General features: G+C 43.8%; 1 protein-coding gene across 1 annotated transcript in view; it reads right to left on the reverse strand.

Annotated features, from left to right (window-relative positions):
- The window catches only part of XKR4 (XK related 4), a 231,007-nt gene that overhangs the window by 80,738 nt on the left and 133,122 nt on the right, over window positions 1-17,147 (reverse strand). Inside the window, exon 2 of the mRNA XM_074146525.1 lies at window positions 5,227-5,426. Coding sequence (XP_074002626.1) covers window positions 5,227-5,426 — 200 coding nt within the window. The remainder of the gene's footprint in view (window positions 1-5,226; window positions 5,427-17,147) is intronic.

Here is a 17,147-nt window from a genome sequence, read left to right on the forward strand (position 1 = left end):
GCTCAGGCAGGAACAGCAATTTGTTTGGACTAGGAGGACTGGAGAGCAATGCTTGGTGGCACTATGAACTTTTGTACGCTGGCTGTGGTGTCAGCATATGAAGACTGCAGGAGCTTCCTAACAGAGCTGGTAGAAAATGGGAAAATGGTCGGTGAGGGAGATCTGGTGGAAATGCAGTTTCAGCAGAATCCAGCAGCTCTATGGGAGTGTGGTGACTTCAATGAAACTTGATGAATTTATAAATTGTTCTGAACTTCTCATTTTGCTTCTGCTCTGCCATCAGTCTATATTAAGAACTGCAGCTTTATATGATATAAACTTTGATTAGACTTTGATTAAACTTTGATAGAGACTTTGATTAACAGGACTATATGGAGAAGCCAGAACAAATCCCCAGGGGCTGATGAAGAAAAAAATGTCAAGCGCTAACTAGCCAGCATAATATGCAGTAAACAGGAATGAGAAGCTAATCTATAATTTAAACAATGTGTTAATTAATACAGCATAAATAATGAAATCTGTGGTAAATCCAGGGAGTAATCTTGTCTATCTGCTCATCTAGGAGCAGCTAGAACACCATGCCCTTGAGTAAGACAACAGTAACTGTACGCTGACGGATCGGAGCCTCTTTCCAATCAGATGATCAGCAGGATTTTTTGCTTGCTGGTTTTTGCTAATTTTAAGATGAGGAGTCTTTCTAAAATCAAACGGCATAGTGGGAAAATTGAAGGAAGTAAAAGGAGAGTGCCAAGGCATGACTTCCAGTCCCTGGGCGTGACTCCAAACCGAGGTGCCACAGAAAAGGACAGCCCTGACCGATGCTGTGTTCCCCCAGCCTCCCCAGGGCTGGCACCACCCGTTGTGTGACACCCCCTTGCCCTGGGGAGTACAGCTAGATCCTGCTGAACCTCGACCAAGTGAGCAATGAAGAAAATAAAAGTGTGCAAGGGACCCCGCGTGCAGCCACAGGAATGCCAGTGACGTGATGGGAGCACGCAGCTTTGGGTGAGGTGCTGGCAGGAAATTCCATGATTAAATCAAATATTTTCAGGGGCAGCCTGCAGGTAAGTTGGCTTCAAGTGACTGCGGAATAACCCCGCTGAGCCAACTTGCCAGTGCAGGTCTGTCTATCACTTTGTCAGTCCCAAGGCCTGTCGAGACAGCAGAGCAAACGTGGTGAGATGCGGCCAATAATGTTGGACGGCCAACATAATGTTGGATGTCCAGAGACCCGACCAAGGAAGAGAGTCTCTTAGCCTTTAGACTGATCTTACCGTGTCAGCAAATCTGCCTAATATTTAGCCTATGGCAGTTTATCATGGAAGAGTTTGCTTTTATGGCAAAGTCTGTGAAACTACTGCTTCTCTGATAAATGGCTTGAAGGGTGGAGGCATTTTTAAGGGAATAACTTGCAGCCTTCTGAATTTATTGGGGTAATCCAATAATCCAAACACTTTCAACTCTAGTATTTCAGTTCCCTGTGTCTCAGGGGTAGATCCAGTGCACGAGCTGGTTGCAGAGCCTTGGGATCAGAACTGAAAATACAGGGTGAGGGGTGCAGGTCCACAAGGAGTTTTAGGCAGTTGGTGCATGTAGGTTGACACTGAGATCAGCTCCCCACCCTGGCCCCTAGGGTATTGCTGTTAGACTGTTTCTGGTAGCTGAACCAGCTCACCTGTAGGTGGTTCAGACACTTCTGTCCACATATAATATGCCCTTATGCAAACAGATGGATGTAGGATGAGCATCAGTTGTTTCAGCAGACTTTCTGCCATTGTTCCCCCCACATGCAGAGCTGCCCCATTCCTCCTATAGTTCCCACCAAGGGTAGGACTGGTGAAGCTAGTGACTCTCACCATGAAGCTGCTTAGGAGGTGACTTTCCTACAGAGAAACTAAGGGAGAGGAGAATTTTTTTTTTTTTTTAAAAGGCAAAAAAAGAAAAAAAGCAATGCAGTTTGGAGGTGCTGCTGGCTCAGTGGAGAAGTTGCTGCAGGAGTGCTTTGCTCAGAGCACATGAAGAGAAAGGAAAGGAAATGGACTCCCATGAGGAAAAGACTGAGAAATTACTTATTTTCAAGGCACATATTTCTTCTAAAGAGTAGATGTTTCTTCAAACTCAACCACCAGGGTGGAAAAGGTGGAGGTAATAGAGGGGTTAGCACAGCTCCAGCTTAGTCCAGCATCATATTGAAGTTGTTTGTCTTCTTGAGGAATTAGCCCTGAGAAACCATCAGCTTCCCCTATAAGCCGTTTCACTCCTTCCACTCTGGGAGGGACCTGGCTGCTGGTTGTAGGCAGAATAAGAAAGATCATCACCTTTAATTGTGCCAGTTTTGATGAAATCTTAAAGAAAAATCAGATTTTTAGATAATAATTTAGATATTATTTTATCAATACTCACATTTCTCTGGGTGCCAACAGAGAAGGGAGATGCCACTCCATAATGACTGTGTGTGGCCTCTCACATAAGCAATGTCCTGCTGCAGCAGTCAGGCTAGAGCCGTACACCATCTGCATTGCATTTTTTTAATTCATGCTTGGGGAGCCCAGGCAAGTGCTAAAGGCTCCTTGTGGTGCATCCTCAGGGGTTTTGCAGTGGCCCTCTCTGCAGTGTATGGAACACTGAGAGGGAAGGTTTTGCAGACATTGCGCAATATTTTTCTTGATCTCCATAAAGACGTATGTACATGCCTGTATGTATTTCTTACCTTGATTAGCAGGGCTTAAGCACGGAAATAGGAAATAATCTACACCCAGCCAAAGCGCATTACAAAATTGGGAATCTTCATTCATACTGACAGCATTCTCCTGTTGGGAATGATCCTATTTTGGTCCATTTGGTAAGGAAAATATCCAATTTCCTAAATAAGATATTTAACAGTTTTTCTTGAGGTTGTTAATGGCTTGATATTAGAAATACCCTGCTTGTACACCAAAACGTTTCCAGTATCATTCATTTCCCATGCCAAATTTGTGGTTTGTGATGGAAGTATCCTTTTAAGAACGTGGGCCAGCGATGGCACTTATCAATTGTCATGATAACTCTGTCCCGCGGGACAGAGAACTAAATGAACAATAATAAAAAACAAGTATCATTCTCTAAACAAAGAAAATCAATCAAACACTCTGTTTATTGATCCACGTTAGAAATCTCTATAACAGGCTCAGTGAGTGGACAGTTAGCTGAAGCATATACTTTATGGCCAGGCCTTTTAAAACACCCAGTTGCAGCCTGATACCACTGAGAGAAATTATGCTCTCCCTATGCAGCCTCACAGCAAATCTACCATACTATAGTGCAATGGATTATCCTTAACATTTCTTTAAAAAAGGAGAGAGAGCAAAAAAAGGATTTTCACAGCTGGCAACGTACTAAAACATAGTAGCTTTTATCAGGAGAATATAATGGTACTCCTGTTTAAGAAAATGCTACAACCTTCTTTAATTTTCTTAGTTTTTTTCAATGGAGCCTTTTCTCTTTGGAAGATGGAAGAAAATGGGGGAAGAGAGGATCCATAAATATTTTCAGCCTTCTCAGCTGAAATCCATAATTATAGTTTTATTCCTTTCTGGTTTCTGATACATAGAATTCACAGAGCTGATTGCAGGCTTCAGGAACCATTTTTGCCTTTTAAATTGAAGTATTTCACGTTTTCTCTAATTAACAACCACTTGCAGAGTATATCACAGGCTTAGTGCCTACTCTCCAGCCACATTTCTCATAGACAGATCTTTTATTGCACTAAAATGAGGACAAGAGGCCTTCTGTATTAATAGTTTATGAAGATAGATAAATTACAGCTGACCATACAGTATTCTGGCTCTGTTCTTCTCCTAAGCCTCTCTCTGGACTCTTTTTTTCTGGGGGGACAAAGCTTCTTGAAGTGATAACACCTTCTTCTGAATGATAATAGTTTGGACTGGTTGGTGTGGGGCAGCATCATTTTGAGAAACAGCTGTAGGAAGTGCTTAGGCACCCTTCCTTGTGCAGAGCACCAACTAATTAAAATAGAAACTTGGCTTTCTTTTCCCCTTAAGGTGACAGAGTTTTAGATCTAAAGAAACAAAACCAAAAAACACAGGAAGGAGGACAGCTGTTATTAGACATCGGTTCAAACGGGAAGTAAATGAAAAGCCTCTGATTTATCCACAGGAAACTGCCCAGGATGAAGGTTACCCGCTTTGTTCCAAGCCCTTTTTCACCCCATCAGTCTCACTGCATGTTACTCATAATAAGCTAACTAGACCCAGAGCTTCTTGGAGCAAGGTGCTGCGCTGTCAGTTTTATCTTGTACAGTGGCAAGCACATGAGTTGTTTCCAAAAAACAAATGCATTTCCTTCTTCCCTCTGCCCCTCCTCTCTTCCTCCCCTCCTCCCTTCACTCCTCACTGCCTCGTGTCATTTGTGTCACCTTCTGGATCCCAAGTTCTCATTCGCCTCATTCCCAGGCTAGTGATTTCTGCCCAGGTGCAGCCATAAGGCAAAACAATGGTGCAATACAAAAGGAAAGCTGCCAGGTAGCCAAAAGTAGCATCAAAAGAGCAGTAGAGAAGGAGATATTCTTTCATCTGTATCGCTGACTGACAAAACCCTGTGGCAGGGCATACGCATGCATTTACCATTTTAAAGAAGTAATCATGCTTGCTGAAAGCGTCAACCTTAGAAGGAAACCCAGAGCTTGAAGGAATGAGTTTTGTTGTAATGCTCACAAGCTGACTTGTTTTATTTCAGATAAACGTGGCTGAGAACTGATGGACATGTATTCCATAGACACTGGCATTTTCTTCACAGAATAACTGCTTTCTGCTGTGCTGTTTTCTGTTTTGCATAATACCATATGAACCTTATTACTGCAGTTTGGAGGGTTTTGAACATTCACAGAAAGAAGCATAGGGAGAAGAGCAATAGTTTGATTGATGCAATTTTCACATTGGCCCAGTGGATAATCAGAAGAGCTCTTCTATTACAAGGACATGCAGAAAGAAAAACATTATAAATCCTACCCACAACCCAGGGCCAATACGAAAGGCTAAAAAAGCTCCAACAGCACAGGCTTTCTTGACATAGTCATTGTTAACAGCTTAATAGCAGCTAGCAGGCAAGATCGGCTCTTCTGCCAGGAGTACAAGGCACACAGCAGTTTGAAAGAAGGATAAAAACGTATGTATAGAAATTACATCTTCCTAAAATGATAAAAAACAAATAGATTAAATGAACCCCTACCTTGGAGAGCCTGGAGTGTGCGAGTCTGTACAACAATACAGAGCTGCAGGACCAGCTGTGGTGCACTTTCCAGAAACGTGGCTAGCAAATGCAGCATACTCACATCTGCATACTCATACACCATTTTCCAATAAAACCGCCATCTGTCATTCTCTCCACTCTGTCGACTCCGGATACCCAAGTATATTGTGTGGAAATACCTAGAAATAAAAGGGAGAGGTTATAGAAATGCAGAATGAGATTTTACAGGTAACACTTCTGCTTGAAAATAACCATTCATTTTTTCAATGTGCTTCAAAATAATGAACATTTTTTTAAAAGGAATACCATACTGCAATTTATAATAGTTGATATGATAAGAGTGAACTAAACTGAAGACAAGACTTGCCTTCTTAAAACCATTTTAAAAGCTTAGGATTGTCATATTTGTTAAACACTATTCCTTTCAAGGACCCAGTTTTCTGAATTGAAATACAAGGGGGATGTGCTGATTATATGGCCTCCCTCAGAGGTTTTTTCAAATGATGAGGGGAAAAAGCTGGTTCTGCAATGTTCTCTACTTGGAACCTGCAAAGAACTGATCTCCTTCCTGTGTGGCTCTATGTGGACTTGGAAGACCACCTTCACTGCAAGCCTCGGACGGTCTTAGCCTGGGGTCCTGCTATGGCTGAGCTCATTGTCCTGCTTTTCCACCCGTCTCGGATACTGCCAAATACATAGTGCTTTTTCTCATAGTTTGATTATTTTAGGAGGAGAGAAGATCTAGCTGTGAGTTCCTATTTTAGGCGGAGCGGAGATCTGGCTGCGAGTTCCCTTGGTGATTCGAGGTGACTCACTACGCTAGCTCCCGTGCAGCAGCAGCAGAGTAAGAAGCAGCAGGAGCCAGGAGCCCAACAGGCTGCTGCTGGCAAATAGTAACCAGCAGATGAAAGAAGTGATGGTCAGAAAGCACATGTCAGTTCTGGTGGCCTGTGCAAGCTGGGAGAACACCACCTGGTGATGGGCCGATTAAATAGCTGTCAGTGGGTGCAGGAGTAATGAGTGGCTTTAGAAAGCAAGGAATGTCTTCTGGTGGCCAAGCCATCTGGCTGCTGAGACGCTTTTTGTGACCCTTGCACAGCTTGTAGCTGTCTCCCATGACACACCTGTGTCACAACACAACGGCCACTCTGGGTGGCCTCTGATCTGCTCTGTTTTTCTAATCTGCTCTCTGTTATTCTGTGTCAGAAAGTCTAGGCTCCCACCTCGCTCCTACAAATTTAGTTCAAAACTAACTAAGCCTGCCTGAAAAAAAACAGTCGCACTTAATGACAAATTCTGGAGATTAAGACACTGTCTTGCATCAGGGTGTCTTGTGTCCTACCGGAGTGCCCTGTTGGGCTACTAACTGATGTGGATCTCTGTTTCTCCTTTTCTTAATGTATTTTTCACACCCTGGTCCTGAAAGCACTTCCTTATGATCATTTTAATATGTTTTCACAACACTTTTTTTTTTTGTCCAGTGAGATTATATTTTCTAACAAGGAAAAATTTTAATAAATTTTAAACATTTTAATTGGTTAAGATAAAACACTTCAGTATTCCTCCTCCTTTTCACAAGTCCTTGTCTTAAAACCCTTTTCGTAACTGGTGGAGCACGGTGAATTGTGGAACTTCTTTATATATAGACGGCATGCAACCCTTCATGCCTCTTCTGTTCCCTTGTCACTCTGGTGATATCTTCTGCTGATGAGAAGATTTGTGGGCTCTGACTGGCAGAAGAGCCGAAGACTCAGTTGCCTTCTCAAAGAACGACCACCGTGCTGGTACACAACGAACCCCTGTACCCAACGCACAAGCCACTGCAGAGCAACAGCTTTACTCAGCAACGTGCATCAAAACAAACCAGGGAGTAGTACAGAAAAACAGCTGAGAGGCCAGATCTGAGCCTGCAGCATTTCTCTTGACAGTGCACATCATAGCAATATAAAAGGAAAACACATTAAATTCACATTTAAATTAAAATCACACCAGGTGGCTTTGAATTTTGTCGAAGTCCCACGTGGGAGTGAAGCAGCAATGAACCACTCAGAGGCTGAGACCACAGAGGTACAGTAAACAAGACACCAACTCTGCCTCTCATACAAAGCACTGAGCAGGTCTAGATGGGTCAGAGTCTGATGGGATAACAGGGGCTCTCCGATGCCCTCGGGGAAATGGCCTGCTGCCCAGATCTGAAAGAAGTCGCTGAGCTGGAAAGGCATCTTTTGCTGCATAGTTCTGCTGATGGGGTCTGTTGGACCCTCAGGTTCTCAGTCACAGTCAGTTTAATTGCTCCTAGACCTCTCATTAGTGTCCTGCTGCACAACGGGGACAGGTAAGACTTGGATTTCCTTCTGCAGTTTGGTTTTTGGGTGGGGTTTGTTTGGCCTGCCTCACATGCCCTCCCAAGGGGCACACCTGGGAATCTTGCACACACAGTGGGCAGAGAGCATCTTCAGCGTCCTTCTTGTGAGATATGACTAACCCTTGCTATAAATACATAAAGTAGCTTTGGCTGCTGAGGCTTGTGCCAGGAGGCTTTAGCTCTGCCAATGGAGCCATCTGCAACTTCAGCTCTACAGCATTTGTGCAAAAAAAATACTTTTCCTATTATGAAAATGACATGCTGTGCCAGGCAACATCCCCTAGGGTTCTTTACCTGCTCTGTAGAGTGGTTGTGCATGGCAAATGTGTTGTGATTAATGAACCCTTATGGAAATATTTCCTCTCCCATTGCACTTTATTGTGAAACACTGGCAGTGAGTTATTGGGGACTGGAGAATCATTGTTCTTTGTCTACTTAGCTCTCTGCAATTTAGACACAAGAGGCAGAGAAGGAAGGTACTTTCTCTTCTTACACACTGGGGACCAAATTTCAGCCTAGGGTGGTATTTTTTTCTGTCCTATCAATTTTTGCCAAATTAATTGCAGACTGAAATGAGCATTTACACACATAATTACTGTCACTGATTTATAGGCACAATCAGGTGATTAGACAGCTAAACGTTCTCATTTGCATCCACAATTAATTGCACCACCAATTGGCGTTAGGTGTGCAAATTAGCAGTTAATAAAATAAAAAGATGGTCTTATAAAATGCTTCATATATCAAAGACATTTTTTCCCCATGGTGAAATAAAAAAAAAAAATTTAAAAATGAGGGGAAATGCTTTTCTTGTTGTGGTTTCCAAATATAGCTTAACACCGCAGTAATGACACATTCCATTTTTTATATATATATATATATATATATGCATTATGTAATTGCATCTTAGACAGCCTCACCGGAGTCCTATTGTCAGAAAATGCTATGCAGAAACACTCAGAGGTAGTTCCTGCCCTGAAAAGTTTTTATATTTTGGTCTTTTGGTATCATTTTGGTGGAAACTCACATTTTTCTGTGAGCCTACATTGTGGCTCTTACATACAGTTATTCCAGAAAGATAATAAGAAGTAATAACAGCTCTGCATTGGAAAATACCTTAGGTTCATTGTAGGGTAAACTGATGCCAATGAACATGAAAGAGAAGATGTAAATGTTATTATTTTGGCTGTGATTGCAACTACAGTCTTGTGCAGGTGCTGTACAAATATATAAAAACTGCCTATCCATTTCCCCATAGAGCATTTAATTGACATGAAAAGAAATTATAAGGAGTGAAGAAGTGAATGTTAGAGCACCAGGGGAAGAAGGTAAAAAAGAAGGGTTTTAAACTGAAAGAGGGGAGATTTAGATTAGATATTAGGAAGAAATTCTTTACTCTGAGGGTGGTGAGACACCGGAACCAGTTCCCAGAGAACTTGTGGATGCCCCATCCCTGGAAGTGTTCAAGGCCAGGCTGGATGGGGCTTTGAGCAACCTGCTCTAGTGGGAGGTGTCCCTGCCCATGGCAGGGGGGTTGGAACTCCATGATCTTCAAGGTCCCTTCCGACCCAAACCATTCTATGATTCTATGATTCTATGAATGGTAAGCATGGTAACATTACTGCCATCTAGTAAAGTAACTACTTCATCTAATAAATTAGGATAGTCCATTAAAGTTTCTGATTTCATTAGAAAAGTAAAAAAAAAAAAACAAAACACCAAACAAAAAACTCCACCCCAAAAATACCTTTCACAATTTCATAGCTCTCATATTTGTGGAGAAAAGCTTAGAGGTAACTGAGTTTCCTAAAGTTTTTAAAGTTAGAAGACTGTAAAATGTACTATGAAAAAGCGATATCAAATCTTACTATTTTTAAATTACTCTTTTGGGTTTCTTTTTTTAAAGCCAGACCATGGCTTGGGTTGTCAACGCTGATATAAACAAGCTTACTATTCAGAATGAAGACAATGGAGTAGGAAGCGATACTTCCTATATTGCTGGTAGTCAGATGGCAACATATATATCATTATTTGAGGCTTAATGTCTTTTTTACCCTCTGGAGGAAAGGGAGATGCTTCAGCATTTAATTGTTTTAATTTATTTCAGTACATCACACAGCACAGTATATGGACCACTAATAAAGCATAACCCTGAAGGATATAAATCTGAGACAACATCACAAGTGACATTCTTTTTTCCATTATATTAATAAGGGAAGGCAGTAAAGTTTAAAAGAAAGTCAAACAAACAGAAAAGCAGGTTAGCTCTTGCGCTGCCCACAAGAAATGTTGAAGGTGCAAGACAAATAGAGGCAAAAAATTACCTATATTTGTAGTTGTGGAAAAAATGTATTTCTGTACGAGGGAAAGAGATATTAATTCTGATCAGACAGTAGGTCTCCAGAGTTTCCAAAATCAAGAGTCCTCATTTCATTCCAGGCTTACAGACCAGTCTTGAGGATGGTCAGCACAGACTGATTCACCTATATTTGAAATACTTCTCATGACACTTCAATTACATGATTAAAGCATGGCCAATTGTGCATTTAATTGAGATCTGGTAGTGTAATTATATGATAATACCAAATATTTATAGGAGTGCTTTTCAAGTTTAAAGTGCTTTACAAACATTAATTGATTTACTGGGATGAATATAAATAATCTCACAGGGTTCACTCCCCAGGAATTGGCAGCTGACCAACCTAACACCTTCCCGCAGGAGCAAGGTATAGCTTTGACTCAGCAGACTCAAATCCAGGTGAAATTTCATAAACTCACGATGGGGATGAGTTGCCTTTTTCTCTTGCGCAGAAAAATCTCACTCCTTTCTCCCTTATTCTTAGGAATGTGATATTCTGTCCTGAATTTGTGGATAAAAAAACCTTCTCCTTAGTTCCTGCTCCAGTACAAGGTAGGCAACCAGGCTCCCAGAATAATTTCCAAATGGGAGGCGATTGAGATATCGAGGTGCTGGAGCGGGTGCAGAGGAGGACAACGAATCTGGTGAAGGGCCTGGAGAATAAATCTTATGAAGAGCGACTGAGGGAGCTGGGACTGTTTAGTTTGAGGAAGAGGAGGCTGAGGGGAGACCTCATCACTCCCTACAACTACTTGAAAGGACATTGTAGAGAGGTTGGTGCTGGTCTCTTCTCACAGATAATTAGTGATAGAATGAGAGGGAATGACTTCAAGCTGCAACAGGGTAGGTTTAGACTGGACATTAGGAAACAATTCTTCACAGAAAGAGTGGTCAGACACTGGAACAGGCTGCCCAGGGAGGTGGTTGAGTCACCATCCCTGAATGTGTTTAAGAGTAATTTAGATGTGGTGTTGGGGGATACGGTGTAGGGGAGAACTTTGTAGAGTAGGGTTGATGGTTGGACTCGATGATCCCAAGAGTCTTTTCCAACCTGAATGATTCTATGATTCTCAGAGTCAGATATTCTGGAAGAGAGAGCTGAGATGCCACTGGCATCTGGGCTGAAGGTTTCCAACCTGACTACAGTTCATCTATTCTTTTATAAAAGGCCTTCAGTGGATATCCTGGCATCAATGAAACTGAAGAGGCTTTTGGCAGTGATTTCACAGAGCTTGGGTTTTTACCCAGTTCACTTCATAGTAGCTGCCTGTCATTTGCGCCCATTACTTCTCCCTACCAAATTATTTCAGAAGCTGCTCCATTATGTTTCACAGACACTATTGTTTTTAGTACAGACAGCTGAGGGTTGTAGTAAAGAGAAACCGAATCCTGGTTGCTGGTGGACGTGTTGTTCCCGTGTATGTGGGACTGGGCTGTTCTTGCTGCGCATAGTTTGGCTCAGTCAACAACTTTCACTCTTCTGACCTCCTCTGGGCTTCCCATCCCAAAGTTTGCCATTTGCCCTTGCCGCCTTTCTTCCAGCCACACGATGTATTGCAAATCTTTAGCTACAAATTGAGATTTTGGAGATTAGGAAGTGTTACGTTCAGTTGCTTTTCGTTTAGACAGTGTGCAAGCACGGAGCCATATGCAAGTCCAGTCTGGCTATGGCTCTGAGCACTTCTTGCTACAGACTTTCACCTTACTGAAACCATCCATCTGATGGTAATATATACAGCTCTAGAAAAAAAGTCTGCAGTTTAGAAGTGTCAAAGACTACACTGCTGCCATATGCTTAATCTAAAAAGTCCTTAGGATGATACACATGAATGAGAGGCCATTTTCACTCTTTGGAAAAATGAAAATGTTCTGATTTCATGCCTCATGTAGTCCATATTTATTACAATTGCCTAAGTCAGTAGAGGACATTTGCTTATGTTACATAATCTACTGAAACATTTGGGAGAAGATCAAGAGTCATTAATGGCTAGTTGTAGCAGTCCTAGACATTTATTCTGATGCCTAATTTGCCCCTGTATCAAACAGTACATTAAACAATTTAGCTGTACCATAAACAGTTGTTCTTTCTGTGTTTGAGGTGTGGAGAATAAAAATCACTACTGCAGAGCTAAAAAACAGTAGAATAAACAGCAATTCAGATAAGTGGTATTTTCTTCTGTTGCTTAGTTACCAGAGAAAACTTAACTGTATTTGTATCTCAACAGTATTTGCCGTGTTAAATAACAACAGACTGTTCTATTTTGCTTCTTATGTGCCTTTTTATTAGGTGTGCCTGAATACTTAAAAAAAAAGAGAAGTTTCTTTAGCAGGAACACTTTCTTCCTTATCAGTGCATGCTAATGCTCCTTCTTTTTGTTCTGAAGAAATGGATAAATCCCTTCAGTTTTAGTTCCTTTTTCTAGGAAGGAACAAGCAGCCAACTTCTAATTTTCCAATCAAATTATTTTTTGATAGGAGCATTAAGGTTTAATGTGCAAAAGGAAACTGAAATGCATTCTGTAGCACAGCAGTGACCAAAGCTTGTCCAACCAAGCACGGTGCTGGCAATTTACCAGCAGTCAAAAGTCTGGGCTTAATTTACTTTAAATTATGAGTGCAGCATCCTCATCTGTGTCACTGAGATGAGATCCATGTGAGGACAGATCCCACTGGGGAATATTTCATCATAAGAGACGTTAAAAGACTGATTTCCAGAACATACCTCCATTACAGAGATAAAAAACAAACCCCAACTTCTTGTATTTAATTTTCCCTTGCAGTATTTAAGATAACAGAGAAATATCTCCTTTACTTCCTTTACCACAAAGCAAAGCACTTTATGAGCATAAACAAAATGATTACATCTGTTTCATTATGACTTATAAAGCATTCCCCAGCACCTCCCATGACCGGGTGATCCTTCCCAAATGACCACGAGTCGTATTACAGCAGCATTTTATGGTCATCTAAATTTTTACGGCCACCTGAATTTAGCTACTATCTGAATTCCCTGAATGTAACCAGTCAGCCCCAGCACCTTGCTTTCCTGACATGGCCAAGCTTGGGACCTCCAGTACGTGAATCACTGGTGTAGAGAGATGGGAGGACCAGGTAGGTACAGGTTTAGCGAGGAGAAGGCAGGGTAGTCTAAAGAAATCCCTGGTGCTCCCTGATCCCCTACTAACCCCCCTCACCTGTGGGGTACAGCTGATCAGCCCTGCTGCTCAGGCTGTGGTGAGATTCAACCCTGTGTGAGGCAAAGACCCCTTCCAGGAAACAAATCTCCTTGTACTAGAAGAGAGGTGCAGCTTGTGTACTTGCACTGAATGGCACGGATGCCCCCTGCTAGCACCCCTCTGGCTTTACAGCATTTTGTTTCCCTTCCTTTCCTCTGCACCCTGCAGATTCGGGTGAGACGGGCAGCAAACCCCCTGCCCTTCCACGCAGCGAGGTGATACCCTTCCCCCACCCAGCGTGCCCGCCGTGTGCTGCCACATCAGGCAGAAGTTTGCCATTTAGTTTAATCATCTCCGTGTTTCTCTTTTCCAAACTGGGGAGTTCCCAGCACACGCTTGCCTCCCAGAGCACTCCGTCAGCCCGTCAGCTCTGCAGCATCCTGACCAGGCTGGGACTCCCCATGCTGCCGGGCTGCCCCTGCCGTGTCTGTGGGGCTTGCTCTCCCATCAGCTTTCTCTGCTCTGGTGACACCTCACCTGGAGTACTGTGTACAGGTCTGGAGCACCTCAACATAGGAAGGACATGGACCTGACGGAGCGGGTCACTAAAATGATCAGGGGGTTGGAACACCTCTGCTACGAGGACAGACTGAGGGAGCTGGGGTTGTTCAGCCTGGAGAAGAGGAGGCTCCGGGGAGACCTAATAGCGGCCTTCCAGTACCTGAGGGGGGCCTACAGGAAGGCTGGGGAGAGTCTGTGTCCCGGTTTGAAGTAAAACTGAACCAATTTTCTGTTCTGTAACTTTACATTCTAGCTAGGCCTCCTCTAACTCTCTGAAATTAACGGCATATTGTGGAGAAAACTGCTCGTTCTCAGAATGATAAGACCAATGTTTGTGCTCCATGCCAAGGAACAGTATGCAGAGAGGCCCTTGCTTATCCTTATTGCTATAACAACCAAGGTCAGCCCATTTTCGTTATTTGCCCCCTTAGAGGGTCAGAAACGGGTCCACGAAACGGTCCTTAGAGGGGTCACATCGGTGGGGAGGAGTGGCCAGGATAGGTGACCCAAACCTGACCAGCTGGGGTATTCCATCCCATCTGCCCCATGCTCAGTATAAAGGCTGAGGGATCAAAGGGTCAGCCCTCTTCCTGCGATGGCCGATGTCCAGAGAGGACTCTGTTCATCTGCCTTTGATCCCGATCCAGGTGTTCCCGACTCCAGAGCTGGAATCCAGTTCCCATTTGTCGCCGAGTCCAGTCTGGGACTTCCCCAGTGCCTGCCGGTGATGTGACTGTCATCCTGGGAGCTTGATACGGTTTTGTATATATTGTATCTATTTCATTATTTTCTTCTTTATTTTTATTTTAATATTAATTCTTCATTAAAGTAGTTTAGTTCATTCTAAACTTCTGAATCTCCTTATCTCTTTCTCCTCCTCTCTCCTCTTTTGGGGGGGGAGAAGGGGGGGGAAGGGCCATCTGTCGGTCTGGTTTTGGTAAATTAGGCCGAAATCACGACAGTCTGTTTACAAAGGCCTGCAGTGACAGGACGAGGGGCAATGGCTTTAAGCTGGAGAAGAGCAGATTTAGATTGGATATTAGGAACAAGTTCTTCACTATGAGGGTGGTGGAACACTGGAACAGGTTGCCCAGGGAGGTGGTTGAGGCCCCTTCCCTTGAGATATTCAAGGTGAATTCGACAAGGCCCTGGGCAACCTCGTCTAGTTAGGGGTGTCCCTGCTGACTGCGGGGAGGTCGGACTAGATGACCTTTGGAGGTCCCTTCGGGCCTGGACCATTCTATGACTCTATGATTCCCCTCTGTAGCACCGGGGCCCAGGGTTGGACGGAGCTCAGTGGCCGCGGGACCCATCGGGCAGGCAGCTGGTGGTGTCACCACCAGTGACAGGGGTGGCTTAACCTTGTCATACAGCCATTGGCTGCAGTGCCTCAAGATGCTACCCCGATACTTCTCAGGAGTAAACATTAGTGCATTTTTTGCACTAATCAACTATGGGCTAGAATTAAGAAGGAGAATGAAGAAGTGAAATGAAAAAAAAACTAAAAAATTCATAGTGTGCTGCAGCTGTCTATATCTCAGAGCTTCTTCGCCAGGCATTGCCACTGGTGCTGGGTAACAGCTGCCTTTCCTGCTTCAATCAGGGGACAAGGCCATTTAAACACATTCAGCAGCACAACTAAAAAGTTTAACGGCGCTCTCATTTCCTGCACGGCACCGCACACCTGCATGCTCTTTAACCACAGCCACTGCTTCATCAAAAGCTGATGAAATCGCTTTGGGCCTCAGAGGCCCCTTGGTTTCTACCTGTGGCAAACACTGGAGTTTCTTACATATCGTCGAGGCTGCAGCCCTGGAAGCGATGCCTGTGTGAGACCAGAGCCCTGAGGGCAAGCAGCTTCCTGAGAGAGCAGAGATCTGCCTTGATCTGTGTCCTCTGAGAAGCTGAGGGCTTCCCCGCTGTGTTGAAAGGGTCCGTACAGGCTTCCTGAAGCTACAACACTCAACTGAAACTCTTAGGAAAACATGGCTTTATTGATAAATGCCAGGGTGCTCCAAAGAGCTAAATTAAAACCCTGATTCAGTCTGCTGTGTGACCGTCTCATTTTGGTTTTCTTCCCACAGCCTTACACACTTTTGGTAGTGCTCAAGTGGAAGGCTCTCTCTCTCCTATGATCAAGAGTTGAGATCTCCAACCAATAGTGGTTTACACTGAATCTCTTTCTCCTCTTCTCCCTTCCTCCCCATGTCATATTTTCATTTGCTTCTAAGCCCATCTGCCTGTCGGTCATCCCAAAGCACCCTGGGAACTGAATCCTGGTTTGCCTCTGTGTCTCAGTCTGGAGATATCAAGAAGAATCAGGGAGCAGGAAAGCACAGAATCCCCCAGGGAGCTTCAGGCATTCCCTGGAAAGGCAATTAGTCATGGCCAAGGATCTGTACCGTGCAGCTGTCATAGGAATATAATCATTATCATAGGCATCCTGGGGCCCTGGGGCTGCAGCAGGAGCTGAATGATTTCCCCGTTCCTTCCCAGCTATGACAGAATTATGATGACAGCCCTTGGAAATGGTCCCGAGACCCCCCTCATGAGACTGGCGAGGGAGATACACCTGTCTCCTGACCACCTGTTTGACTGCACTTGAGGAAAGGACCACTTGCAGAGCTAAAGAAGCGGGCATAGGCGGAGAACAGTGACTGGTTTCTTCTCAGCCTGGGGTACTAGGTATATTTCCCAGCTCTCCAGAGAAGCATCTGGGCAGCATCCCTTCACCACATAAGGATAAGACCAGGATAAGTCATCAGGAACCCTTTGTCTATCTTACCACATATTAGTTTCCACAAGAGCGAAGTGTACAACAGCACACACTGAAAACCAGTGTCCCATGGTTGGAGACCTTGCTGTCTGGAGACAGGCTCTTCTCCTGGGAACCAGTGTTTATTATTCACACTGCACACAGGGAGATGCTCAGGCCCCTCCAGAGGACCCGAGTCTCTCCCAGCATCCATCTCTCAGACCATTTCCAGAGGGACACGGGCTATTTATCTATCTGAACAGTCCACAAGGAAGGGTTCAACATGGAGGTGCAGCACTAGAGCAGCTAGTGGGGTAAATACCCTTGAGCATTCCTGTGCCAGGTCATGGCTACCTTTGTTAGGGAATCCTTCAGTGGCGAGCTCTCAAACTTGTGGTCAAACTCACCATCTGGAAGAGGGAATGCCTTCACGCCATTATTCATAAGAACCCATGTTGTTTGTGGCTTTCTCTGATGTCTCTGATAAATTAAGTAGATGAATCTGCCTGCAGAATAAGCAGCTTTCCAGTGTCAACTTTCACAGAACAAGAGCAGGCAGTTGTGATTTCCTTGATCCAGGAAAGGAAAAAATTGCATTTTTAAAGCAGAGGAGATGCCTGCAGTATCTTTTGCAAAAGTCAAGAGAAGTAAGTGGTACAAATGCTAGAGAATCAGGAGGGTAGA

This window comes from Numenius arquata, chromosome 4, assembly GCF_964106895.1.
Source record: "Numenius arquata chromosome 4, bNumArq3.hap1.1, whole genome shotgun sequence".
In the NCBI taxonomy this organism is placed as follows: Eukaryota; Metazoa; Chordata; class Aves; order Charadriiformes; family Scolopacidae; genus Numenius; species Numenius arquata.